The following is a 25,985-nucleotide window of genomic DNA, read 5'->3' as shown; positions in this document are numbered from 1 at the left end:
TGGGTTAAGGATCCAGCATTGTTCTGTGGTGTGGGTCACAGATGCGGCTCGGATCCTGTATTGCTGTGGCTGTGGTGTAGGTCACAGACATAGCTTGAATCTGGTGTTGGTGTGGCCCTGGTGTAGGCCGACAGCTGCAGCTCCAATTAGACCCCTAGCCTGGGAACCTCCATATGCTGCAGATATGGCTCTAAAAAGAAAAAAAAAAAAAAAGTGTAGACTGACTTGCTCACCCCAGGGCCAACAGCTGGCCATCCCTATCTGCCTGCCTCACCCCTTGCTCTCCTCCTAAGAGTCAAACTATTCCTATTATTGTCCACTCGGGGGCAGCACTGAGCCACCAACAAAACAAAACAGAAATAACAAAAATAAAGCCATCCAGCAGCAAGAATGCAATTCTACAAGTCTACTAATTCCATTCATCCCGAAAATCCAATATGTGACTGTTTCCATAACTATTTAGAGGGTGTAAAAAGAAAGCAGTCCTTCCAATACTAAGAATTACTTCTCAGATGCTCTTTTTAAAATTTTAATTGTCAACCCATTATCTGAGAGAACAAAGAAATACTAACGTTTTTTTGAACAGGAACATTGCTAAGTGTTTTACACGTACCATCTCAATTAATCCTACAAGAACTCTGTGAGGGAGGTATCACCATTAGCCCCATCATGCATATGAGGGGCCAAAGAGGTTAGAAAACTGAGGCCCAGAGAAGTTAGCAAACTCACCTAAGGTCACACAGTCTTATTTAGCGATAGAGTGGGATATGAGTCAAGCCAGGTGGTCTGACATCAGAGCAGTTAACCCTGTGTTCCAAAAGACCTGAGAGACTGCACAGCTGGAAGCGGTATCTAGTCCACACTCATTCCTTAATCAGACATTGTCTTCTTTATCCCAGCCTTAGCCTAATGCCTAGCAAAATTTTTCCTTCTTTTCAGCTGAAACTCTCTCAAAATTGGTCAGCGTTCTATCCCCCAGAGCTACTTGGAATAAAGTGCCTTTCTCTTCCATTTTAATGCCCCTCCAAGTTTTGAAAAATTAACAGTAATGTTCATTGTTGCTCCCCAACCCTCAAGCGGCCCTACAGCAGGAACAGAGTCATTATTCCTTACTTACAAATATGTCTCATTCCATTCCTATTGGTTAATGAAAGTGCTGGGATGCTTCTGACATAGAGGTTTCACAGTAGATTAGTTGCCTTAATCCACTAACCAGTGCCCAAGACCACAATATCATTACTAAACCAGACTTAAGAGCTATTAAAAGTAATGCATGGTTGTGGTTTTTTCAAATGTAAGCAATATGGAAAAGGATAAAATGAAATGGAAAAAATCTCTCTCCCACCCTGTCCAGTCTCTCCTCTCAGAAGTAATTACTGCGTTGCTTTTGAATCTTTCCAGAAGTTTTCTTTACACATATAAACAGAGGCATGTGAATCTTCTAGGGTCATATTATGCATACTGGCCTCAACTTGCCTTTTTCACTTAACAAAAATCCTAAATATCTTTCAATGGCAGTCCTGTTAAGGGCTACATGAAAGCCTCTTCTCAAGCACTTTTTTCTCCTGCTTATAAATAATACCTCAGTAAAATTGTATATATGTTTTTGAATGGATTCCTAATAAATGAAATTTCTGGGTAGAAGGTAAGGACACTTTTAATTCTGAGAGACAAAACCCAATTACACTCCCTAAGAAGTTGTAGTAATTGTCAGTCAAAGCAATGGTCCATTTTCCAAGTGTTGGCAACATGGTTGTAATTCAATTGTTAAATCTTCCTTCAATATCTAAAATATTGATTACTGAGTTATTCAGTCATTCTTTCAAACAATGCTTATTAGGCACCTTCTAAATGTCAGGCACTGTGTGAGCAGCTGGGTTTGCCCTCATCCAGGAGTTCCCACCCCTAATCATCAAGACTCCTCAGGAGAACTGGTTAAAATGCAGATTCCCTGACACCTCCCCTGAGGCACTGTGAAGGGGCTGGGGAAACTGTTTAGTTGTTTGTTTCATTCGGTTTTTGTGTTTTGTTTAACTGCTTCCCAGGTGACTCAGCTAATGACCAGTCAAAAGTAGAGCAGGAGTTCCCCTTGTGGCACAGTGGTAGCCATGAGCATCCATGAGGATGTGGGTTCGATCCCTGGCCCCGCTCAGCGGATTAAGGTTGTGTTTTGCCATGAGCTGTGGTGTAGGTGGTAGAACCGGCTGGGATCTGGCATTGATGTGCCTGTGGCCTAAGCTGGTGACTGCAGCTCTGTTTGGCCGCTAGTGTGGGAACTTCCATATGCCCTGGAAAAAAAAAGAGAGAGAGCAAATCTCGCTTCTTTCACTGTGTTTAACGTTTCGTGGAAACCAGGGTCCTGGAAACAGGATCTGTTTACCTAGAGTAAAAGAACAGGGAACTCTCCTGATCTTAAGGAGTAATGCCCAAATGCCAAAATCTATTGTTCCGCTGCGGGTTAAGGAGCCTAGACCCACAGTTGAGTTCAGATTAGATCTCTGGCCCTGAAAATTTCCGTATGCCCCCAGTGTGGGCCAAAAAAAAAACAAACCCCAAAACAAAACTCCTTGTGGCAGGAATGGGCTTATTAGTTCCAATTTACAAATATGCTCCATCCCATTTCTGTTGGTTAGTGAATGTGCAGGAATCTCCTGATCTAGAGGTTTCACAACAGATTAGTTCCCTTGATCCACTAACCAGGGCAGGCCACCTCGAAACCGCCACCAAACCTGATTTTAAAACTTTTTACTAGAGGGACCGGTGATAATGGGCATGCGCAACAGCCGCTAAGCAGGCTCTTGCGCCCCTAGCGATCAATAGGCCTCAGTGCAATTGAGAAATTCGGCTTCATTCGGCCACACTCGGCTTCTAGCCCCGCCTCCAGGTTTCGCCCCTTCCTCCCAGCCCTGGACGTTGATTGGCGAGACGTGGACTATAAGTACTTGAGCGCGGACGTCTGAAGTATAGGCGTCAGTGCCAGGTGGAGAGCGGCGTTTACTCGATGTGTAAGGCTCAGGCGAACTGAGACCACTTCCACCCGGACGCCTGGACTCAGTTGCGAGCTTTCCTGCATAGCCTTCCTCATCGTAGGGAATATGGACGTGACAGGTCACCGTGCCCAGGAAGAGGGGCGGGTCAGGGGGCGCCATGCCTTGCTTCGGCTACTCCATCTGCTAAGAATTCAGTGTTCATCAATAAGGCCTGGCTCGGGCATCCACCTGGGGTCCGACCCTAGTCTTGGGTCCCCAAAGCTGAGCCTTGCGGGTTTAGGATTACATAATGTGTAAACCTCAGACCTGCGTCTGCACTTCTTTTCTCTGTCCGTGGGTTCCCAACTCAAGGCCCGAGCACCTACACCAGCACCTGGCCACCGGGAAAGTGCATACCAAGTGTGAATTGATTAAAAGGGGCTGGCGGTGGGGGCAGGCCTGCTGCAGTAGATAGTTGCTGGTCCAGACCTGGGTTCCAGTTGTGGTCCTGCCAGTCACTGCTGCTGAACAAGGTCCTTCTCCCGTTCCTCCTGTGTAAAAGACGGTTGGGCTCTGACAAATAGTAAATGCCAACAAGAGCCAAGTGTTGCCTTAAGTACTGGAGATGCAGATGAGCAACACAGACAGCCCTGATCCCCCAACTCACTGTGTGGAAGGAGGAGCACAGTTGAACAAACTACCAGAAATTCACAATTACACGTTAACTTTGCAGTGGTATTCAGAGAACTTGGGCAGAGATTTAATATGTATAGCCTGGGGTGGGCTTCCTGTGGTGTAAGAAGTAGAATTAACTGGGTTAAGTAGTCAATGGCCCAGGGATAGGTGGGGATAGTGAGTGCAAAGATCTGGAAGGTGAAAGACACACTTCTTACTTTAATTGGACATCAAAATAACTCTCAAAGTATACAAGTAAGAGGACTGGAAGTGTAAGTTAAATTGAGTAGAACTTGGAGGATTCTTGGGAAGACCGTAACTATTTGAGCAATCCTGTGAAAATATGTGATGGTCCCTGACCCTGTGTCCTGACTTTAGGGGTTCCAGATTGTTGAATTTGATGTCAACAGTCCAGTTACCATGATGTATGCTGTGTAGCGTTTGTTCTGACTTGAAAGGGCGTCTTCTGGCTGTTCCGGAACTAAAAACATCAATCTTCTCTTAAAGGCAGCCCTTGTCTATCTCTAGGTAGTGCCCAGGCTTGATTGCAAAGAAAAGGAAATGAGAAATGGCTTGCAAAGTGACAGAGAAGAAAAATAAAAGCATGTGTGTGGAAGAGATACCAGGTTTGGTAAAAGAAATGCTGGACTGAGACAACTGAGGTGGCAGGGCCTGCCCTAGCTGTGTGAACTTGACAAGGCACCCAAACTCTACCAGGAACTGGGTCTTGATATAGAACAGGGCTAATTAAGTTCTCCTGATGTGTCAAGTTCAGAATGGAAGAATCTGTGAATGTTTTTTTTTTTTTTCAGGTTATCCTTACATGTATACATTACAATTACATTTTTCCCCCAGCCTTTCTTCTGTTGCAACATGAGTATCTAGACAAAGTTCTCAATGCTATTCAGCAGGATCTCCTTGTAAATCTATTCTAAGTTGTGTCTGATAAGCCCAAGCTCCCGATCCCTCCCATCAGGCAGCCACAAGTCTCTTCTCCAAGTCCATGATTTTCTTTTCTAAGGAGATGTTCATTTGTGCTGGATATTAGATTCCAGTTATAAGTGATATCATATGGTATTTGTCTTTCTGACTCATTTCACTCAGTATGAGATTCTCTAGCTCCATCCATGTTGCTGCAAATGGCGTTAAGTGAATGTTATTTTTAAGCTATAAAGTGCTATCCAATCAAATCAATAGTTACCTAGCTCACACTGTTCCCTCAGAATTTTACTGTATATGTTCCTTCAAGTTATAGGAGAGAAAAAAAAAAGGATTTGACACATTCTATTTGAATTTGTAGCAATTTACCCAGTTGTTTTATCGCATAAATACTTTTAATTTGAAGTTCCCTTCGTGGCTCAGTGGTTAGTGAGCCTGACTATCCTCCATGAGGACACAGGTTTGATCCCTGGCCTAGCCCAGTGGGTTAAGGATCTAGCGTTGCTGTGAGCTGTGGTGTGGGCTGCAGATGGGCTCAGATCCCGTGTTGCTATGCCTGTGGTGTAGGCTGGCAGGTGTAGCTCTGATTGGACCCCTAGCCTGGGAATCTCCATACGCCACCGGTGCAACCCTAAAAAGACAGGAAAAAAAAAAAATTCTTTCACTTCAATTAGTTTTTCTCTTTCCCAAAAGGTGCTTTTAAAGCTTTACTTTTAACGTATGGATCACTCCCATTTTCAGTTGCTAAGAACCAAAAAAAAAAAAAAAAAAAACACCAAACAACTGTATAACAGTTTACAGGAGCGTCAAGTTTTTTTTCTTGTTTTTTAGGGCCACATTCACAGCATATGTAAGTTCCCAGGCTAGGGGTCAAATGGGAGCTACAGCAGCTGACCTACATCACAGCTCAAGGTAACGTCAGATCCTTAACCCACTGAGGCCAGGGATCCAACCTGAATCCTCCATGGATTTGGTTTTTTTTAACCTGTGTTACTAAGAATTCCCCTGTAACTGTACTTTCCCCTGATAATTTAGGACCATCTCTTTTGTTTGATAGAGATTTTTCACTGCTTTAAACATTCTGAGATGTCTCTTGATAGGTAGTTTCTGCTGGGCAATACTAATATGGGTTTGATTTTACAGGACACACCAGCCACTTGCCAAAGAGCTAGAGGTAACAATGGTCCCGTATATTGGAGTGAGGACAGTTGGGGTCAGATAACCCTGCTTTTTGTGAACCCTTCAACTTCATGTCCTTATCAATAAATGCACAGAGGTAAGGGCAAGATGTTATAAATCCAAGTCCTAGGTTGGTCCCTGGCACTTTGAAAAGTGAACCAGTTTATACTTGACATTGTTCTGTCACATCCTCCCCAAAAGCTATTCTACTTGTTAGCTTTTCAAAATACAGGTTTGAAATTTGGCTTCATTTACTTGGTATAACTGGGACCTTAACCTGAACTTCCCCCACTCCTTCAGTATAGTTGAACTAAACCTAAGGGATATGACAATTAATATTCTAATTCATATTGCTCAGCACAGGTCAAAAATTTTTAGCCAGGATCACACTTGGAAATTATCCAAGGGGCTCTCTAAATCTGAGGTCTAGTGACTCTAACTCAGATTCAGGTATAAAGGATAAACTCTAATCATGAAGTCATGTGGGTAATGTGGACAATCTGAACCTTCTCCTGCCTCCCCATACAGTTTGTGATGCTGCAGAGTTTCTGCCATGGCAAAAGACAAAGCCAGTGGATATCTTTACACAGCAACACCCCCAGAATTATCAAGACCAACATCAGTGAATAGCTCAGCTTTTTATTATCGAATGTTATAGAAGTTTAGTCAAAAAGACCAAAGCCCATATCATCATCAGACTCCTCAGATTCTTCTTTCTTTGCTTCTACTTTCTTCTCCTCAGCTAAAAAAATAAAAATAAAAAATAAAAAATTAATATAAAGTCAATTACCTCTCAAACTCCAGGCCTTTCAACTGACATGGTCAAAAATACCCTTAACTTCCCTTATCAAACTATGCCTCTGGATTTAGGATTTCTATATATCAGCTACTCTTAGCAAATGAAGAACAATTTTGCCCATAATACTCAACCTCCATGCTCCTCCCTCCTGAAACAAGTTTCCTACCTGGGGCAGCAGTGGTGGCTGGGGCAGGACCTCCTGCTGGTGCAGCACCAGCTGCTGGGGCAGGTCCACCAGCCCCCACATTGCAGATGAGGCTCCCGATGTTGACATTGGCCAGAGCCTGCAACATATGTGCATATACAGGTTAATGTTCAGTTCTGTTCTTTTCTTATAGTACCCACCAGGGAAAAATGGAACTCCTTTTGAACTTAGTAATCAATCCCAACACTGTACCTATTTCTCTCTCTTCACCTTTGCTGGAATCTGCCAGTGACATTTTGTTTGCTACTTAGGACAGCTATACTTTAATCGAGTCACTGAATTGCTTACTTTTATAGATGAAAAAACTGGCCCCAAAATACTTAACGAGTTGGAAGACACCCTAAGCTTCCTTAAAACACTCAAACTAGGAATTCTTTCCAAGTTCCTTGGGTAGGAATGCTGTACTCACTAGCCTTTTATATTCCAACACAGAATAAGTATTCAGTAAAAGATCACCGCACCAATTTCTATGGTGGCAGTTTACTTGGAATAGCACAAATGTTATTATCTCCTGGATGATCCTTTTATGAAGGGATTACCTGCTTAGTACATACTCTATCATGGTTTTATAACAGAAGAAAGTGAAGTCTGAGACCAGAAAATAAGACATGACACCAAAAACTTAATTAGCTCTTAGAGATAGAAATGTGAGGAAATACTGCTTATACTTGGACAAGTCCAGGGGAACATGGGGCCTCCTGGCACTCCTGGAGATTAGATTAATACCTGACTTAATAAATCAGCAAGTCTTCCAAAATTAGTTTCTTCAAATCATTCTGCCGCCATCACCTTACCTTTGCAAACAAGCCTGGCCAGAATGGCTCAACATTTACACCTGCTGCTTTAATGAGAGCATTGATCTTATCCTCCTAAAACAAATAAAATAACAATCCATCAGAGTAATGTATAGCTTCCATACATGTCTCCAAAATACTGCAAATTGAAAGCAAATGACTCAAAACCTGGGTACAAAACCAGTTTAACCAGTTCAAATATCCTATTGGCACTGCACCTAGGCTTAAGGCGACAGTTTTTTACACTCTTGTTAAGAATGTCACGAAGAAAAAAAAAAAAAAAGAAAAAAGCCTCTGCTCCTGTATGTCAGATACTTTACTAGGCGGCGAGTCCATCCCTGCCATTTCACAGGCTGGGTCTTGCTCAAGTCACGCAGCTATTTTAAGTCGCGAGGCAAGGCCAGAAGTGGAGCAGGGCTCGAGTGCTCCCCTCCACACCATGCGGCCAAGCCCCACAAGGCCTACTAACAGAACCACAGGCAAAGCAATCACACCAAGAAGAGGTATAAAAAGTCTTGGGATATAACAAGCTACAGCTGAGACTGCCGACACGCTGCACAAGTTTCTCCAAATAAAGGTTCTCTAAGCCAGAGCGCGACGCCGAAAGTGAAATCCACTCCCTCCCCGGCCTGCACATGGCCGAGACCCAGGCCGCCCGGCACGTGCGCCCGATCCCTCCGGCCCTGTGCCGTGGTGTGGATAGCCGCAGCTCCAGCCCTAAGGTCCTGCCCGCGACGCCCTCGAGGGTGGGGAGCCGGCCACCCGTAGGCCGCCTCGCCGCCAGCCCAGGCCAACACTTACCGTGACCGTCACCTCATCGTCGTGCAGAATGAGGGCAGAGTAGATGCAGGCGAGCTCCGAGACGGAGGCCATGGTGCGGACCAATGCTAGGTGGGGGCTGCCAGGCGCGGTGCTAGTCGCCGGATGAAGTGAGGGCCTCACCCCAACGCGGCCTTAGCTTCCTCGGAAGAACCGAGCACCTTAGCGGCAGCTGAGGAAAGGGATTCCTCGCGCCTGCGCGCAGCCTCTTATACTGGTCACGCGGACCAATCGGCGCCCGCGCCTTCCGGAAGAGGCGGTGCTAGGACCTCCCGCAACAACTCACCCAAAACGCCTGCGCAAAAACCTAAGTCGCTCATTTGCAAATTCAGAAAGTTGCTAGGCAGCTGAAGATGCTAACTCGCTGGGTTTCGGTAAAAACTCAGGACGTGGGGACAGTAAAAATACTTTTAGGAAAAAGCTAGGTTAATAGACATTAATCCCTTCTGCTACAACCAGTGTGACACTACTTAAGCAGTCATTTAATGCCGTCGCCAGCGTCCCCACCAGCAGGCAGTGTCCAGCTGAAGGCGAGAGCTAGGTTTTAGCCTGGAGGTTCTGGGGCTTAGAGCAGTCTCGGATAAGATACTAAGGGAATGTACTCGAAAATGAGAAACCTGCAACGTTGCCGTAGGATTTGAGCGCCTACTATGTTGCAAGCACCGAACCACACTCTACCATAATTCATTTAATCCTCACACAGCATAAAAGGTAAGTACTATTATCTCCATTTTTCAACTGGCAAAACTAAGGTGTAGGCTGGTAACTACCTAAGATTCCGCAGTTACTGCGAACCTGAATTTGGAATCTGGGAACCTAACTTCAGTGCTTTCTACTTGTGCGTGCAGAGCGGAATGGGTTTGGGGATTATGAGTAAATTTTCTTTGTTTTTTCTTCCAAAGCATAAAAGGTATATTAGGAATATAGGGGAACTTTCCACTTCAACTTTATTTTTTGTGACTAAGGGACCCCATGATTGGGTGGAAATGCCTTGAAACTGCAGCTGCGATGTTAAAAAATTTCTTGAGTTAACTCCTCTCTGGCTAGGTGCTGTATTGCCGTTTTGTGTCTTTTGAAGCTAATAAAACTGGTGTTGGGTTCATACGGAGAGGTATGCTTTAAAATTTTTTAAATTGAGGTATAATTGACATTATTTTCAGGTGTACAACATTAATTGATATCTGTTTATATTGGAAAGTGATCACCAAGTCCAGCTAACATCCATTACCATACTTAGATTAAAAATTTTTTTTTCTTCGAATAGGACTCTTAAGGTCTACTCTCTTATCAACTTTTAAATATGATACAGTATTATTAACTGTACTCATGCTATACATTGCATTCTCATGCCTTATTTATTTTATAACTGGAAGATTGTAAATTTTGACCCCCTTCACCATTTTCACTCACCTCAGCATCCCCACTTCTGGCAACCACCAATCTGTTTCAGTAGCAATGGATTTGTTTGGGGGGGGGGTTGGGTTTTTTTAATTCCACGTATAGTATTTGTCTTTATATGACTCATTTCACTTAGCATAATGCCCTCAAGATATATGTTGATATTTGTTGTCTCAAATGACAAGAGTTTATTCTTTTTATGGCTGAATAGTGTTCCATCACATTTTCTTTATCCACTCATCCATTGGTGGACAGACACTTGGGTTGTTTTCGCATCTTGGATATTGTAAATAATGCTGCAGTGAACATGGGGTGTAGGTATCTTTTCAAGTTGGTGTTTTTCGTGGATACATACTTGGAAATGGAATTTCTGGATCTTATAGTACTTCTACTTTTAATTTTTGGCAGAATCTCAATACTGTTTTCCATAATTCTTGCACCAATTTACATTCCCACCAACAGTGTATAAGAGTTCCCATTTATCCACAGACTCACCAACACATCTCTTCCTGATGATAGCCGTTCTAACAAGTGTGAGGTGACAGCTCATTCTGGTTTTTACTTGCATTTCCCCGATGATTAGTGATTTTGAGCACCTTTTTTTAATGAATTTTATTACATTTATAGTTTTGAGCACCTTTTAATGTTGGACATCTATATGTCTTCTTTGGAAAAATGTCAATTCAGTTCTGCTCATTTTTTAATTCTATTGTTTGGGGTTTTGCTATTGAGTTGTATTTTTTTTTTTTTGCATGCTCTGGATATCAACTCCTTATCAGATATATGATTTGCAGATATCTTCTCCCATTTGATATGTTGCCTTTTCATTTTGTTGCTGGTTTCCTTTGCTGTGCAAAAGCAGCTTACTAGTTTGATGTCTTTTTTTTTTTTTTTTGTCTTTTTAGCTATTTCTTGGGCTGCTCCTGTGGCATATGGAGGTTCCCAGGCTAGGGGTCGAATCGGAGCTGCAACCGCCAGCCAACGCCAGAGCCACAGCAACGCGGGATCCAAGCCGCGTCTGCAACCTACACCACAGCTCACAGCAACGCACAGCTCACAGCAACGCCAGATCGTTAACCCACTGAGCAACGGCAGGGACCGAACCCGCAACCTCATGATTCCTAGTCGGATTCGTTAACCACTGCGCCACGACGGGAACTCCTAGTTTGATGTCTTTCTACCTATTTGTTTTTGTTTTGTTGCCTTCACTACTTTTGGAGTCAGATCCAAAAAGTCATCACCAATGGGAAGGAACTTACCGCCTAGGTTTTCCTTTAGGACTTTTATAGTTTGAGGCCTTACATTTAATTCTTTAATCCATTTCAAGTTAAATTTGTGTCTATGATGTAATATAGTGGTTTGGTTCCATTCTTTTGCATGTGGCTGACCAGTTTCCCAACACCATTTGTTAAAGATACCATCCTTTCCTCATTGTATAGTTTTGGCTACTTTCTCAAAAATTAATTGACCATGTATGCATGAATTTCTTTCTTTCTTTCTTTCTTTCTTTCTTTCTTTCTTTCTTTCTTTCTTTCTTTCTTTCTTTCTTTCTTTTTCTTTTTTTGTCTTTTTTTGTCTTTTCTATGGCCAAACCCATGGCATATGGAGGTTCCCAGCTAGGGGTCTAATTGGAGCTGTAGCTGCCAGCCTACACCACAGCCACAGCAATGTGGGATCCGAGCCTTGTCTGCAACCTACACCACAGCTCACAGCAACACTAGATCCTTAACCCGCCGTGTCCTGATTTTTTTTTTTTTTTTTTGGTCTTTTCTAGGGCCCCTCCCACAGCATATGGTGGTTCCCAGGCTAGGGGACTAATTGGAGCTATAGCCGCCGGCCTACGCCACAGCCACGGCAATGCGGGATCCTTAACCCTCTGAGCAAGGCCAGGGATTGAACCCACAACCTCATGGTTCCTAGTCAGATTCGTTAGCCACTGTGCCATGATGGGAACTCTGCATGAATTTATTTCTGGACTCTCTATTCTGTTCTATGGATCTGTGTTTGTTTTTATCCCAAACCATACTATACTGTTTGATTGCTATAGCTATATAATTCAGTTTGAAATCAGGTTTGTTGTTAAGATTACTTTGGCTATATTGTGGTACCACATAAATTTTAGGATTGTCCTATTTCTGTGAAAAATGCCATTGGAATTTTGACAGGAATTGCATTGAATCTGTAGATTGCTTGGGGTTATATGGACATTTTAACAGTATTCTTCGTCATGAGAATGGAATATATGTTATCTCATCAATATCTTTTTTTTAGGATTTTATTTTTTCTATTATAGTTGATTTACAATGTTCTATCAATTTCTGCTGTATAGCAAAGTGACCCAGTTATACATATATATACATTCTTTTTCTCACATTATCCTCTGTCATGTTCCATCACAAGACACTAGATGTAGTTCCCTGTGCTATGCAGCAGGACCTCATTGCTTATCCACTCCAAATGCAATAGTTAGCATCTACTAACCCCAAACTCTCTGTCTATCCCACTCCCCCGCACCTGGCAAGCACAAGTCTGTTCTCTACATCCATGAGTCTGGTTTTTTTTTTTTTTTTGTAGATAGTTTCATTTGTGCCATGTATCAGATTCCAGATATAAGTGATATCATATGGTATTTGTCTTTCTTGTTCTGGCTTACTTCCCTTAGTATGAGAGTCTCTAGTTCCATCCATGTTGTCGCAAATGGCATTAGTTTGTTCTTTTTTATGGCTGAGTAGTATTCCATTGTGTATATACCACATCTTCTTATCCATTCGTCTGTCAATGGACAATTAGGTTGTTTCCATGTCTTGGCTATCATGAATAGTGCTGCAGTGAGTATAGGTGCATGTATCTTTTTCAAAGAAAGTTTTCTCTGGATATATGCTGGGGGTATTGCTGGATCATATGGTAATTCCATATTGAGTTTGCTGAGGTACCTCCATACTGTTTTCCATAGTGGTTGTACTAGTATACATTCCTACCAGCAGTGAAGGAGGGTACCATTTTCTCCACACCCTCTCCAGTGTTTGTTATTTGTAGACTTAGAAATGATGGCCGTTCTTACTGGTGTGAGGTGGTAGGTACCTCATTGTAGTTTTGATTTGGATTTCTCTAATAATTAGTGATGTGGAGCATTTTTTCATGTGCCATATGCATGTCTTCTTTGGAGAAATGTCTCTTCAGGTCTTCTGCCCATTTTTCAATTGGGTTGTTTGCTTTTTTGCTGTTGAGTTGTGTAAGTTGCTTTTGTATATTAGAGATTAAGCCCTTGTCATTTGATTCATTCAAAACTATTTTCTCCCATTCCATAGGTTGTCTTTTTGGGTTTTTTATGGTTCTCTTTTCTGTGCAAAAGCTTGTAAATTCAATTAGGTCCCGTTGGTTTATTTTTATTGATTTATTTTTTATTTTATTTTTTATTTTTTTTCTTTTTGCCATTTCTTGGGCCGCTCCTGCAGCATATGGAGGTTCCCAGGCTAGGGGTCGAATTGGAGCTGTAGCCACTGGCCTATGCCAGAGCCACAGTAATGCGAGATCTGAGCTGTGTCTGCAACCTACACCACAGCTCATGGCAATGCCAGATCCTTAACCCACTGAGTGAGGCCAGGATTGAACCCGCAACCTCATGGTTCCTAGTCGGATTCATTAACCACTGCGCCACTATGGGAACTCCAGGTCCCGTTGGTTTATTTTTGTTTTTATTTTTTTTGTCTTGGGAGACTGACATAGGAAAGCAATTATGTGGTTGATGTCAGAGGATCTTTTGCCTATGTTCTCTTCTAGGAGTTTTATGTTGTCTTGTCTTACATTTAAGTCTTTAAGCCATTTTGAGTTTATTTTTTTGTGCATGGTGTGAGGGTTTGTTCCAGTTTCATTGAGTTAAATACTGCTGTCCAGTTTTCCCACCACTTGCTGAAGAGACTGTCTTCCCATTTTATATTCTTGCCTCCTTTGTTGAAGATTAATTCACCATAGGTGTCTGGGTTTATTTCTGGGTTCTCTACTCTGTTCTTTTGGTTTTTATGTCAGTTTTTGTATCAGTACCATACTCTTTTGATTACCGTAGATTGGTAATACTGTCTGAAGTCTAGGAGAGTTATGCCTCCTGCTTGGTTTTTGTTCCTCAAGATTGCTTTGGAAATTCTGGGTCTTTTGTGGTGCCATATAAATAAATTTTTGGACTGTTTGTTCTAGTTCTATGAAAAATGTGGGTAATTTTATAGGGATTTCCCTGAAATCTGTAGATTGCTTTGAGTACTATGGCCATTTTAATGGTATTAATTCTTCAAGTCAAGGAGCATGGAATATCTTTTCATTTCATTGAATCCTCTTTAATTTCCTTGATTATAATGTTTTATAGTGCTTAGCATATGAGTCTTTTTACATCCTTGTTCAGGTTTATTCCTAGGTATTTGATTTTTTTTTTTTTTGAGCATGATTTTATTTTTTAATTTTTTAATTTTTAATTTTTTTTTTGTCTTTTTGCCTTTTCTAGGGCTGCTTCCCATGGCATATGGAGGTTCCCATGCTAGGGGTCGAATCTGAGCTACAGCAACCAGCCTACGCCACAGCCACAGCAGTGCAGGATCTGAGCTGCGTCTGCAGCCTACACCACAGCTCATGGCAACGCCGGATCCTTAACCCACTGAGTGAGGCCAGGGATCGAACCTGCAACCTCATGGTTCCTAGTCGGATTTGTTAACCACTGTGCCACTACGGGAACTCTGAGCGTGATTTTAAAAGGTTATTTTATCTTCCTTTTCTAATATTTCATTCTTAGTATGCAGAAATGCAACTGATTTCTGAATGTTAATCTCATATCCTGCTACTTTGCTGAATTTGTTGACAGGTTCAAGTACTTTTGGGTTTTCTATATGTAGTATCACCTCTTCTCTAGAGTTTTACCTCTTCTCTTCCAATTTGGATACCTTTTTTTCTTTTATTTGTCTGATTGCTGTGGCTAGGACTTTCAGCACTATGTTGAACAAAAGTGGTGAAAGTGGGCATCCTTGTCTTGTTCCAGATTTTAGCGGGAAGGCTTTCAGCTTTTTTTCATTGAGTATTACATTGGCTGTGGGTTTGTCATAAATGGCTTTTATTACATTAAGGTATGTTCCCTCTATATCCACTTTGTTAAAAGTTTTTATCATGAATGGATGTGGGACTTTTCAAATGCTTTTTCTGCATCTATTGAAGTGATCATGTGGTTTTTGACTTTTTCTTTTGTTAATGTGGTATATGACATGATTGATTCATGTATGTTGAACTAATTTTCTTTTGTGGTAGTATCTTTGGTTTTGATATTAGGGTGATGGTGACTTCATAGAATGTCTTTGGGAGTGTTCCTTCTTCTTCAACCTTTTGGAAAAGTTTAAGAAGGATGGGAATAGGTTCTTCTTTGTATGTTTGGTAGAATTTGCCTGTGAAGCCATCTGGTCCTGGACTTCTGTTGTTTGTAGAGTGTTTTTATTACATGTTCAATTTCTAGTTACCAGTCTGTTCAGTTGATCTATTTCTCCTTGATTCAGTTTTGGCAGGCCATAAGTCTCTAGAAAGCTCTTCATTTCTTCTAGGTTGTCAAATTTGTTGGCATATAATTGTTCATAGTATTCTCTTATGGTTTTTTGTATTTGGGCAGTATCTGTTGAGATTTCTCCTTTTTCATTTCTTAATTTGTTCATTTGAGTTCTCTCCTCTTCTTGGTGAATCTGGCCAGAGGTTTGTTAATTTTGTTTACCCTTTCAAAGAACCTGCTCTTGGTTTTTATTGATTTTTTTTCTGTTTTTTTTTTTTTTTTTTGAATCTCTATTTCATTGATTTTCTCTCTGATCTTTATGATTTCCTTCCTTCTGCTGACTTTAGGTTTTGTTTGTTCTTCTTTTTTTAATTCATTTAGGTGATGGGTTAAGTTGTTGATTTGAGATTCTTCTTCTCTTTTGTGAAAGGCCTATATTGCTATGAACTTTCCTCTAAGCATCCCTTAGATTTTGAATGTTGCAGCATCCCTTAGATTTTGAATGTTGTGTTTTTATTATAATTTGTCTCGAGGTATTTTTTAAGTTTTCTATTTGATTTCCTCATTGACCCATTGTTTTTTTAGTAGTATGTTGTTTAGTCTCCATGTAGTCAGTTTTTTTCTCATTTCTTTTCCTGTGGTTGATTTCTAGTTTTATGGCATTTGTTGAGGTTAGTTTTGTGCCTCAGTTATGTGGTCAGTCCTTATGAATGTTCCATGTACACTTGAAAATAATTTATATTCTGATTTTTTTTTGGAGGTAATGTCCTGAAAATATCAATTAAATCTAATTTTTGTATTGTGTTATTTAGGATCTCTATTGCCTTATTGGTTTTCTGTCTAGAGAATCTGACCATTGATGTGAGTGGGGTGTTAAAGTCTCCTACTATTTTTGTATTCCCATCAATTTCTCCTTGTATGTCTGTTAGTATTTTTTTATATGTATTTGGGTGCTCCTATATTAGGGGCATATATATCAATGATTGTAATATTCTCTTCTTGAATGTGTCCTTTTATCATTAAATAGTGTCCTTTGTCTTTCTTTATGGCCCTCATTTTAAAGTCTATTTTGTCTGATATGAGCATTGCAACTCCTGCTTTCCTGTCTTTTCTATTCATGTGAAATACCCTTTTCCATCCCCTCACTTTCAATTTATATGTGTCCTTTGCCCTAAGGTGAGTTTCTTGTAGACAGCATATTGTAGGCTCTTTATTTTTTTTTTAATCCAATCTGCCACGCTTTGTCTTTTGATTGGAGCATTCAGTCCATTGACATTTAAGGTAATTATTGATAAATATGTATTTACTTCCATTTTAAACCTTGTTTTCTACATGCTGGGTAGAGTATTCTAGGCTGCAAATTTTTCTCCTATGTTCTTTTCTATTTTGGTTGGATGGTTTCCTTTTATGCTAGTGTCCTCTTCTTTTTAGTTTTTGTGGTTGCCCAGTTTTTCAGTATGTTAACATCTTCCTATATCTACTGGCTTTAGCTTGGTAGTCATATAGGCTTAAACACATTCTAGGAGTTCCCATTGTGGTGCAGCAGAAACGAATTGGACTAGGAACCATGAGGTTGAGTGTTCAATCCTGGCCTCACTCAGTGGGTTAAGGATCTGGCATTGCCATGAGCTGTGGTGTTGGTCACAGATGCAACTTGGATCTGACGTTGCTGTGGCTGTGACATAGGCCACTCAACTATAGCTCCGATTCGACCCCTAGCCTGGGAACCTCCATATGCTAAGGGTGTGGCCCTAAAAAGCAAAAAAAAAAAAAAAAAAGAGTCTAGATTTTCTTACTTTCAGATCTGTATACTGACTTAAGTGATGCTTTTCTTTTTTTTTCTTTCTTTCTTTTTCTTTTTGTTATTTAGGGCTGCCCCCATGGCATATAGACATTCCTAGGCTAGGGAATGAATCTCAACTATAGCTGCCGGCCTACACCACAGCCACAGCAATGTGGGATCCGAGCCACATCTTCGACCTATACCATTGGTCATAGCAATGCCAGATCCTCGACTCACTGAGCGAGACTAGGGATGGAGCCTGCATCCTCATGGATACTAGTCAGATTGGTTTCCGCTGCACCACAACAGGAACTCCCTAGGTGATTGCTTTTTGATTGTGATTTCCTCCATCCTATTTCTTCATACTTCTTTTTTATTTAGAAGCACCCTTTCAGCATTTCTTAGAATGGGTTTAGCTCTACTCTTAGTTTTTGTGTGTTGGAGAAAATTTTTATTTCTCCTTCTATTTTAAGTGATAATTCTTGCTAGGTAGAGTACTCTAGGCTGCATATTTTTCCTTTTTAGAACTTTGAATGTGTCTTGCCAGTCTCTTCTGGCCTGTAGTGTTTCTGTAGAGAAATCAGCTGATAGCTTTATAGGGGTTGCCTTATAATTAAGTCTTTGTGTTTCTCTTGCTGCCTTTAGAATCCTTTCTTTAACTTTTGCCATTTTTATTATGTCTTTGTATGGGCCTATTTGGGTTCATACGTTTGGGGCCCTCTGTGCTTCCTGTGTCTTGGTATCAGTTTCCTTTAGATTTGGAATGTTTTCAGCCATAATTTCTTCAAATATATTTTCAATCCCCTTTTCTTTTTCTTCTCCTTCTGGAATATCTGTTATGTGTAGATTGGCCCACTTTATATTATCCCAGAGATCTCGTACATGGCTTTCATTTTTTTTCATCTGGTTTTCTGTCTACTGCCCTGATTGGGTGTTTTCCATTATTCTATCTTCTAAGTCACTAATTTGTTCCTCTTCATTATTCATTCTGCTTTTTAGTGCCTTTAAGTCCTTTGTGTCTCTGCAAATGAATTTTCATTTCGTTTCTTTTTTTTTTTTTAGGGCCGAACCCTTGGCATATGGAGGTTCTCAGGCTAGGGGTCTAATTGGAGCTATGGCTGCTGGCCACAGCCATATGGGATCCAAGTCACGTCTGTGACCTACACTACAGCTCACAGAAACACTGGATCCTTAACCCACTGAGAAAGGCCAGGGATCGAACCCAAAACCTCATGGTTCCTAGTCAGATTTGTTTCCTCTGTGCCATGACGGGAATTCCATGAATTTTCTTATTTTTCTTGACTCATCCTTATATTTTCTAGTTCCTTTCTAAAGTGATCTGCATTACTTTTCATATCTGCTCTTTAATTCCTTCGTATTCCCTCTTAATTCCTTCAGTATTTTCACTATCTCCCTTTTGAACTTTATTAGACTGCAAAGGTCTGTTTCATTGTTTGCTCCTTCAGGTGAATTCTCCTGTTCTTTTACCTGGGAATGGTTCCTGAACTTCTTCATTTTGCTTATAATTTTCTTATTCTGTGAGTTTAGGGAAAACTACCGCTGTAGTCTTGGAAGGCTCTTTATATGCATGAGTGCCCCTGGGTATTTTGTGAGAGCTTATTTTTTACTTTAATGGTGCTGTGCAGTGCATGCTTCCAGGGAGATGGAGGCAGTGGGCCGGGCTAGTACCCAGTGCCTGGTTGCTGGGCCCTTGTCAGTGGCAAGGACCCTCAGGAAGGTGGCACAGGCTGCTCCTAGTTGTGGGGCCCTGGGAAGTGACAGTGATCAGGCATGTGTAGGTGGTGCCTGGAGCACTTGGCAGTGGCGGCAGCAGGGTGGGTGTGTTCCCAGGGAAGTGAGGGCAACAACAGGTCGTATTCAGTTACAGTTCACTCTTCTTTGACAACCTCTGAGGTGACTGGGGCTGCAGGTTGTGCCTGTTCACAGACCCCTCGTGGTGGAGTGCCACACCCCTCTCTGCTGTTTGAGATGACTGCTGTGGTTTGTCCCTGCCGCCAGTAGATCATGCAAGAAGGCTCTGCATCCAACTTAGCCCCCCTGTTGCCCTTAGCTCATACAAGAGGTGCGTAGCCACCCATAGAGCGAACAAGAGGCACCTGGTCACCCATCTCCCCAGCAAGTGGCACATTGCCACCTGTAGCCCGCACCAGACGTGCCCCGCCCTCTGAGAGTCTGCGCATGGCCAGGGAAAGATATTCCCATGGCAATCTGCCCTCTTCTCTCACCCTCCCCAGCAGTGGTGCCTTGCTTCTCCTGTGGGCCCAGAACTCCTCCCAGGCTCCCTCTGCTGTGGTGTTGCGCCTCCCCAGCCCATGGTGCACCATTCCGTAGCTCCTCAGGTTGTCTCCACACAGTCACCTCTAGTCTTCTCCAGGAACTGACCTCCAGAGCCTGCGTCTCAGCGCTCAGCCCCTGCCGGAGCATCTCAGGCTGTCGTGTTGGGGGCAGTGACGCAGATGATCTGTGGGGTTCTCACTCTGCTTTTCTCGGCATCTTTGAGGTCCCTTCTTCTTGGCTGATCTCCCCATCAGTTAGGTGACTTTCCAGGATGTGGGTTCCTTTCCTCTTCCACAGCTCCCCCTACAAGTGCTAGTCCTGTCCTGATCCCTTTTGCTCTCTCTTTTCCTTTTGTTCTACCCAGTTATGTAGAGGGTTTCTTGCCCTTTTTGAAGGTTAAAGGTCTTCTGCCAGCCTTCCTTTGATGTTGTGTGAATTGTTCTACATGCAGATGGGTTTTTTTGATAAGTTTTTGGGAGGTGAGCGCCACGTCTTACTCCTCCACCATGTTGATCCTTCCCTCTCTCCTCCTTTAATTCTCATGACTAGATTTTTGCTTCATGGTTACCTGTGACTTATGTAATGTATCTCCTAGGTAAAATAGTCCTTTTAATGATTATAGCACCTTGTTTTCATTTGCCCGTAGAGGTTTCACCCTTTTACTCCTCTCCCTTCATACTTAACTGACGTCAGAGTTTACCTCTTTTTATGCTGTGAATTCGGTGAGAAATAATAGTAGCTATAGTTAATGTTCTTTTTCTTAATCCTTTAGACTTAATTGAAGATCCTTTCTTAAGCCTTCAGACTATAATTAAGTAGGTAACACACCATCCCAATAAAGAATTAGTTTTGTTTTGTCTTTCTAGGGCCGCACCCACAGCATATGGACGTTCCCAGTGCATGCTTCCTAGGCTAGGGGTTCAATCGGAGCTACAGCTGCCAGCCTGCACCACAGCCACAGCAACGCAGGATCCAGTCCGTGTCTGTGACCTACACCACAGCTCACGGCGACACTGGATCCTTAACCCACTGAACAAGGCCAGGAATTGAATCTGCATCGTCGTGGGTGCTAGTCGGGTTCATTAACCGCTGAGCCACATCAGGAACTCCTAGAATTAGTTTTCTGATTCTCTTTTTTTTTTTTTTTATCATAGCTAGAGTATTGTGTACTTTGATTTGTTTTTATGTCAGTAATTAATATCTTTTCAATTCAGTTGGAGAATTCCTTTCAGCATTTCCTGCATGGCCAGTCTAGTGGTGAACTTTCTCAGGTTTTGTCTGGGAAAGCCTTTATTGCTCTTCATGACTGAATGTCAGCTTTGCTGGATAAAGGCTTCTTGGCTGGCCATATTTATCCTTAAGCACTTTGAATGTCATTCTCCTCTCTCCTGGCCTGCATTTCTGCTGGGAAATCCACTGATAGCTTTGAGGGGATTCCTATGTAGATAATTTTTTCTCCCCTGGCTGCCTTTAAGATTTTTTTATCATTGATTTTGAGTGTTATTATAGTGTGTCTTAGAGAAGGTCTTTTTGCATTGAGCTAATAGGGTGTTCTATTAGCTTCTTAGACTTGTACAGTCAGTTGCCTCCCCAGGCTTAGGAAATTTTCAGCTATTATTTCTTTAAATACACACACTCTGCTCCCCTTTCCCTCTGCTCTTCCGGTAGACTATTATTCTCCTATTCATTTTTCTCATCATATCTGAAAGGTCTCATAGGGTTTCTTCACTTTTTAAAAACCTTAGTTCTCTCTCCTGAAGTTACCTCTAAATTCTTTACCTCCAATTCAGTTCTTTCCTAGATCTCATGTGCCTTAGTTCCTGAGCTCTCTCTTTCCTTCTTCATATTATTCATTGAATTCTTCAGCTACAGAATTTGTCCGGTTCTTTTAAAAATTTTTGATCTATTGGAATTCCTGTCATGCATGGCCCAGTGGGTTAAGAACCTGACTAGTTTCCATGAGGATGTGGGTTCAAACGCTGGTCTTGCTCAGTGGGTTAAGGATCCAGCATTGCCATGAGCTTTGGTGTAGGCCGCAGATGCAGCTCAGATCCTGTATTGCTGTGGCTGTGATGTAGGTGGACAGCTGCAGCTCCGATTCGAACCCTAGCCTGGGAACGTCCATATGCCACAGGGGCAGCTGGGCTGAAAAAGAAAATACTTTCATCTGTTTGGTAAATAACACCTTCCATTCAGTAATCTTATTCTTAAATTCACTGAATTGCCGGAGTTTTCTTGTATCTCATCGAATAATCTCTCATAACAACTGCTTTAAATTCTTTATCATATCACAGTAGTCTGTGCTTTTGGGTTCAGTTGCTGGAGAATTGTTTTTCTCATGGTGATACAAAATTACTGTGATTTTTCATAGTGCTTGATGAAATGTACCTCTGCTATTGCCCTTGAAGTGGTACACACCTTTCTAAGTTGTTCCCCATTAAAGTTCAACATTGGCAGTTAGAGCACTTAGAGGCCTTTCTTTTGTTCTCCAGAAGGTGGCGCCATAGCTCAAGTTTTAGGTTTCTCTACCTGAGCAGGCTCCAGGGCTGCACTAGGGAGCATCTGTAAGAAAGCGGGCCTAGAAAAAGCTGGCAGCAGAGAGGGGGCAACTGTGGGCTCAGTAGGGGCTCCCACATGGCTGTGCATGAACCTCCTGCTGAAACCCAAAGCAGACAGCAGGGAGTGAGATCTTTTATTGCCCTTTGTTCTGTCTCTCTCCCCTTCCTCCCGTCAGGGAAGTTGCTCCTCAGGAATTAGTGCTGCTGGAAGGGAACAAATTTCTCCAGCTGTGAGCTGTATAGCCAGGTGGTCAGGCAGTTACTTTAGACCTCTGTGAGGAAGGTACCTGTTGTCACTGGCAGTGGAAGCCCAGTGTGTTGCAGTGTCATGCTGGGGAGGAGGGAGTTCTTGTTCTTCCTCTGCCTCCAAACGGGCCTCTATCCCACCCTTCAGTTTGGCTGGACTTCTCCAGTGCTCTGTCTCCCTCCTATCCATTCTGTTTTACTCTCTCCAGTTCTCACTTCCTCCTCCCATCCCAAGAGTGTGTGGGGGTGAAGCAGGTTCACCAACCCCCTTGGATCCGAAGCTCCCTCCCTCAGAAGGTAGGTCTATCCTCCTACCTTCTGAAGCACCACTGGGCAGAAATCTTTTGGATGCTCCCGTGTAATAGTAGGAGATACTTTTGTTCAGTTATGAATGACCGTGATGTTGACATCACTCTATGTATCTATGTACGTAAGATAGATATAGTGTCAACAATTTAAAATTTTCATACCTGCAGATTAATGTTGCTCTTGAAAGCCTGAGTCAGTTGAATGAAAGGAAAGAGTGAAGTCAAACACAGTCTGTGTATGAAGGGCAACCTGTGAGCCACAGTCCCCCAGTGGGTCACGCTGCGGCTGGGCAGAAGGATATTCCTGGTTCTTAGCAGGGAAAAAAGCCCCTCTGGAAGCCGTGCTTTGCATACTAAAACACATCGTCCCACTGTCAAAGAGATGCTTTTTTAATTTATCCCACAAATGAGTGCCAGCTCATCCAGCAAGGCAGGATGCTAGGTGCTGGGACAAATTACTGTCACACAACTTTGTCTTAGTGCTTTTTATTTTAGTTCTTTCGGAATATCTAAATGTCAAAGTATACATGTATAAAATCCGAAACAACTTCCTAAAATGGTTTTAGTATTGGCCAGTCTCTGACATCTTTATTTTGGAAGTTTGAATTGTCAGTTTTATGTCTAAAGTGCATTCTTGCAGCTAATCAATAGCAGCATTTGTTTTGTTTATAAACCTTAAGAAATATTCAGACAAGAAGTGGAAAAGTCACAATAAAAAATAGAGCGTGATCTAGATATATTCTTCCTTAATCAGCCAAGATAAACACATGCATGAATTAGTTTATAAGTACACAAGAAATATACAAAAAAATAGCATTATATAAAAAGTTCATACGGCAATAAGGGGATCTTTCTCCATTAATATTAAATATGGTAAGGCATAGAATATAAAAAGTTTGTTAAATCCTAGATATCTTTGGAGCCATGGGGGAATCTTTGAAGTAGGCCAGTGTATGATGGATCTGAGAGGTCTGTGATTCAGCAAAGCTGGAGTTCTTACAGGGTGACTCAGAAGACAGCTTCTGACATGGCTTTGGAGAAATCACCAACACAAATGAAAATGTTCTTTCTTTACTGAGACTGTCAATTCATGGCTTCTTGCGCCTAGAACATGAAAACTAGTAGTTAGTGTTGAATCTTGCAATCAATGACACATCCATAGTAACTGAATCTCTAGGGAGGCCTTAAGAGAATTCCTGTTGTATTATGTATTAAAGTCCTTTAGAAAAAAGCAAATAACTTAAAATATGCTTATCTAGTATTTAAAAAAACAGGACTTTCCATCTTTATCTTGTTGCATTGATTTTTCAAATTGCCTAAGGAAATGAGTTAAAAATGGACACATGGACCTGTGTAGATAGTTATTTGAAAAGAAAGGGATTTTTACTCATATAGGAAAAGAATGAACCAGACTCTTGGGTAGTGTTTAATAGAAAAGGGAGAAGTGTGATTCCTTTCCCTACCATAAATTCTGCCATTCCATTTTATTGTAGTGAACACTCATTGCTGTAATGAGAGGGAAGTTAGAGGGAAGTTAGGAGAGAATAAATTACAGGGAGACTATAGCCTTCAGCCTGCCCTCCTTAATAGGTGAACTGAGTATGAGCAAAATAGGAACAAGAACGAGCGTTCTTATAGCACTAGATTCTTAGCTTAGCCTCCTGTGGTCTGCCAGTGGGGTCCTGATATTCCGAGGGGTAAACCACATAGGTCCTCTTTTTTAAAAACTGGGTGGTATGGAGAAGTGGTGGTAGGGAGGGAAAGCATACAGAGAAAAGCCACAGTTGGTCACTACTCACTTGGGCTGTGCATGGTGCTGATACCCAGGCCCCAGCTGAGATCCTGCTCTCATCTCCACAGCCACAGAACACTGGAGGAAAAGCACAGAGGGGAGATATCAGCCCTTCTCAGTGGTCTACGAGCCCACACGTCTACCTCGATGGATTCAACCAAGGTAAAATCCATCACATTTCCTAGGGCAGCACGGACAGCTATGCTAAAATACCAATCAGGTACTTACAGTTTATATGACATGGCCACAAAAGCTGCGGTAGAAGGGGCTTTGGAGATCATCGAAGTAAATCTCCTTTTCCATAAGGAAGAGCCCTTGAGAAAGGCAGTGGCGAGGGCCAGAGTTTGGCTGGCTGACACTCTAGCTTGCCCTGCTCTTTGTGTGAATCTCTTCTCAGGAACAACAGTTCTTTCCTCCTGAGAAGCTTCCCAGCAAACCGATGGGAATTCCTGTTATTCTAGGGTGATGCTCTCTGACTTGACTCTTGGGCTCTGTATCCCTCCACACTAAAAACAGGGGCTTTGAATTCAAGAGTGCCAGTAAGATTAGACCTAAAGAAATATGAATACCTTTTCAAATTTGCAGGGACAGGCCCAAGGGTTCACTAGCCATGTAAGATCAAACTTGAGCTGTTTCAAAGAGCATGAAAAGCTGCAGTTGCGGGGCTTAGAATATGACACCCTTAATTTTTTTAAGCAAGATGTTTTACACCTACCCTTGTTTCTACATCAGTCCATTCAGACTCTGTTCCATCTGGTTGGGCAGGTGCTGCTGTGGAAGATCTTCGTTTTCGACTATGGAAAAGGGGGAGACACCAATGTAACACTTACTCTTGCATCTTAAGAACAGGAAAAATAGCAGATATAGGGAAATAGCATATATACTTCTTCAGAGAATTAATTATTTCACAGATTAATCTGTTCCTTAAGAATGAGCAGCTAAGAAAATGACAGCCCTCTAAAGAAAGACATTTGATGATTACTCACCCAGTTGGTGATTCTTGTTTTAAAGTCTCAATATCAGTAAACTGGACAGATTGTCCGCCACCCCTTGTTTTATAAACATCACCCTACAGCCAGGAGAGAAGGTCACCATTACATTTTGATACATCCACATGATAAACATACATATATTTCAAACTGAATTTAAGATTGTTCTTCCATGGAGACTCCCAACCACAAAACCAGATGGTGCTTGGACTGCTGGGTCTATACCATAAAAACACTTTAGTGAGAGATGTGTATGCAAATCTATACACAAAAATCCAATGCAGTATAATCAGTAGCATTCTTAGTTGTAGAAAATAGCATTCATTTTTGTTCAACCTATAATTTAAAAACTTAACTAAAGATCAAGAAATCTGTTAGAAATTTCTCAATGTTCTAAGGAGCAGTATAATTGCCTTTCTAGATGTACACCCCCCCTCATATTCATATGACAGTAGTCTTATTTGTAACTATAGTTTCTAATAAGAACCATCCCCTAAATTGAATTTGAAATGTAACACTCACATCCTCCCCACCCCCTGCCTTTTTTTTGTCTTCTAACTTTATTAACTGACTCGGATCAAAGAAAAATTCTGGGAGCAGGGATAGGGCTTTGGGTAGCGTAATACTGCACGATTTTGATAGGTCAAATTTTAATGTGGGCTTTTTATCTTGAAGTGGCATAAAGCCAAGGTAAGAGTTCTTTGCTTGGCTTATTTTTTAAG

At 41.8% G+C, this 25,985-nt stretch overlaps 2 protein-coding genes and 1 long non-coding RNA gene across 6 annotated transcripts in view; 1 reads left to right on the top strand and 2 right to left on the bottom strand.

The window, feature by feature from the left end:
- Positions 1-6,381: 6,381 nt before the first annotated feature.
- RPLP1 (ribosomal protein lateral stalk subunit P1) lies at positions 6,382-8,576 on the bottom strand. The gene is made up of 4 exons (XM_047767178.1): positions 8,362-8,576; positions 7,561-7,635; positions 6,728-6,845; positions 6,382-6,504 (listed from the first exon to the last, which is right to left on the bottom strand). The coding sequence occupies exons 1-4, from the start codon at positions 8,431-8,433 to the stop codon at positions 6,425-6,427; spliced, it is 345 nt and encodes a 114-aa protein (XP_047623134.1). The 5' UTR covers positions 8,434-8,576; the 3' UTR covers positions 6,382-6,424.
- Positions 8,577-8,700: 124 nt separating this feature from the next.
- Positions 8,701-25,985, top strand: part of LOC125119754 (uncharacterized) — a 39,714-nt gene continuing 22,429 nt past the window's right edge. The window contains exons 1-3 of one of the 2 annotated variants that reach the window (XR_007133155.1): positions 8,701-9,090; positions 24,343-24,436; positions 25,040-25,253. This is a non-coding gene — a long non-coding RNA (uncharacterized LOC125119754). Of the gene's footprint in view, positions 9,091-24,342; positions 24,437-25,039; positions 25,254-25,985 lie in introns of those variants that run through there. The other variant, XR_007133156.1, reaches the window with a different exon arrangement.
- KIF23 (kinesin family member 23) overlaps positions 23,202-25,985 on the bottom strand; it is a 41,463-nt gene continuing 38,679 nt past the window's right edge. For all 3 annotated transcript variants that reach the window (XM_047767176.1, XM_047767175.1, XM_047767177.1), the window contains 4 exons: positions 25,261-25,343; positions 24,990-25,068; positions 24,282-24,352; positions 23,202-23,586 (listed from right to left, as the gene is read on the bottom strand). In XM_047767176.1, coding sequence (XP_047623132.1) covers positions 23,571-23,586; positions 24,282-24,352; positions 24,990-25,068; positions 25,261-25,343 — 249 coding nt within the window. In that variant the 3' untranslated portion in view covers positions 23,202-23,570. The remainder of the gene's footprint in view (positions 23,587-24,281; positions 24,353-24,989; positions 25,069-25,260; positions 25,344-25,985) is intronic.

The sequence above is a fragment of the Phacochoerus africanus genome, chromosome 2 (genome assembly GCF_016906955.1).
Source record: "Phacochoerus africanus isolate WHEZ1 chromosome 2, ROS_Pafr_v1, whole genome shotgun sequence".
NCBI lineage: Eukaryota > Metazoa > Chordata > Mammalia > Artiodactyla > Suidae > Phacochoerus > Phacochoerus africanus.
The sequence above is the reverse complement of the archived record's forward strand: the minus strand, read 5'-3'. Positions and strand labels throughout refer to the sequence as shown.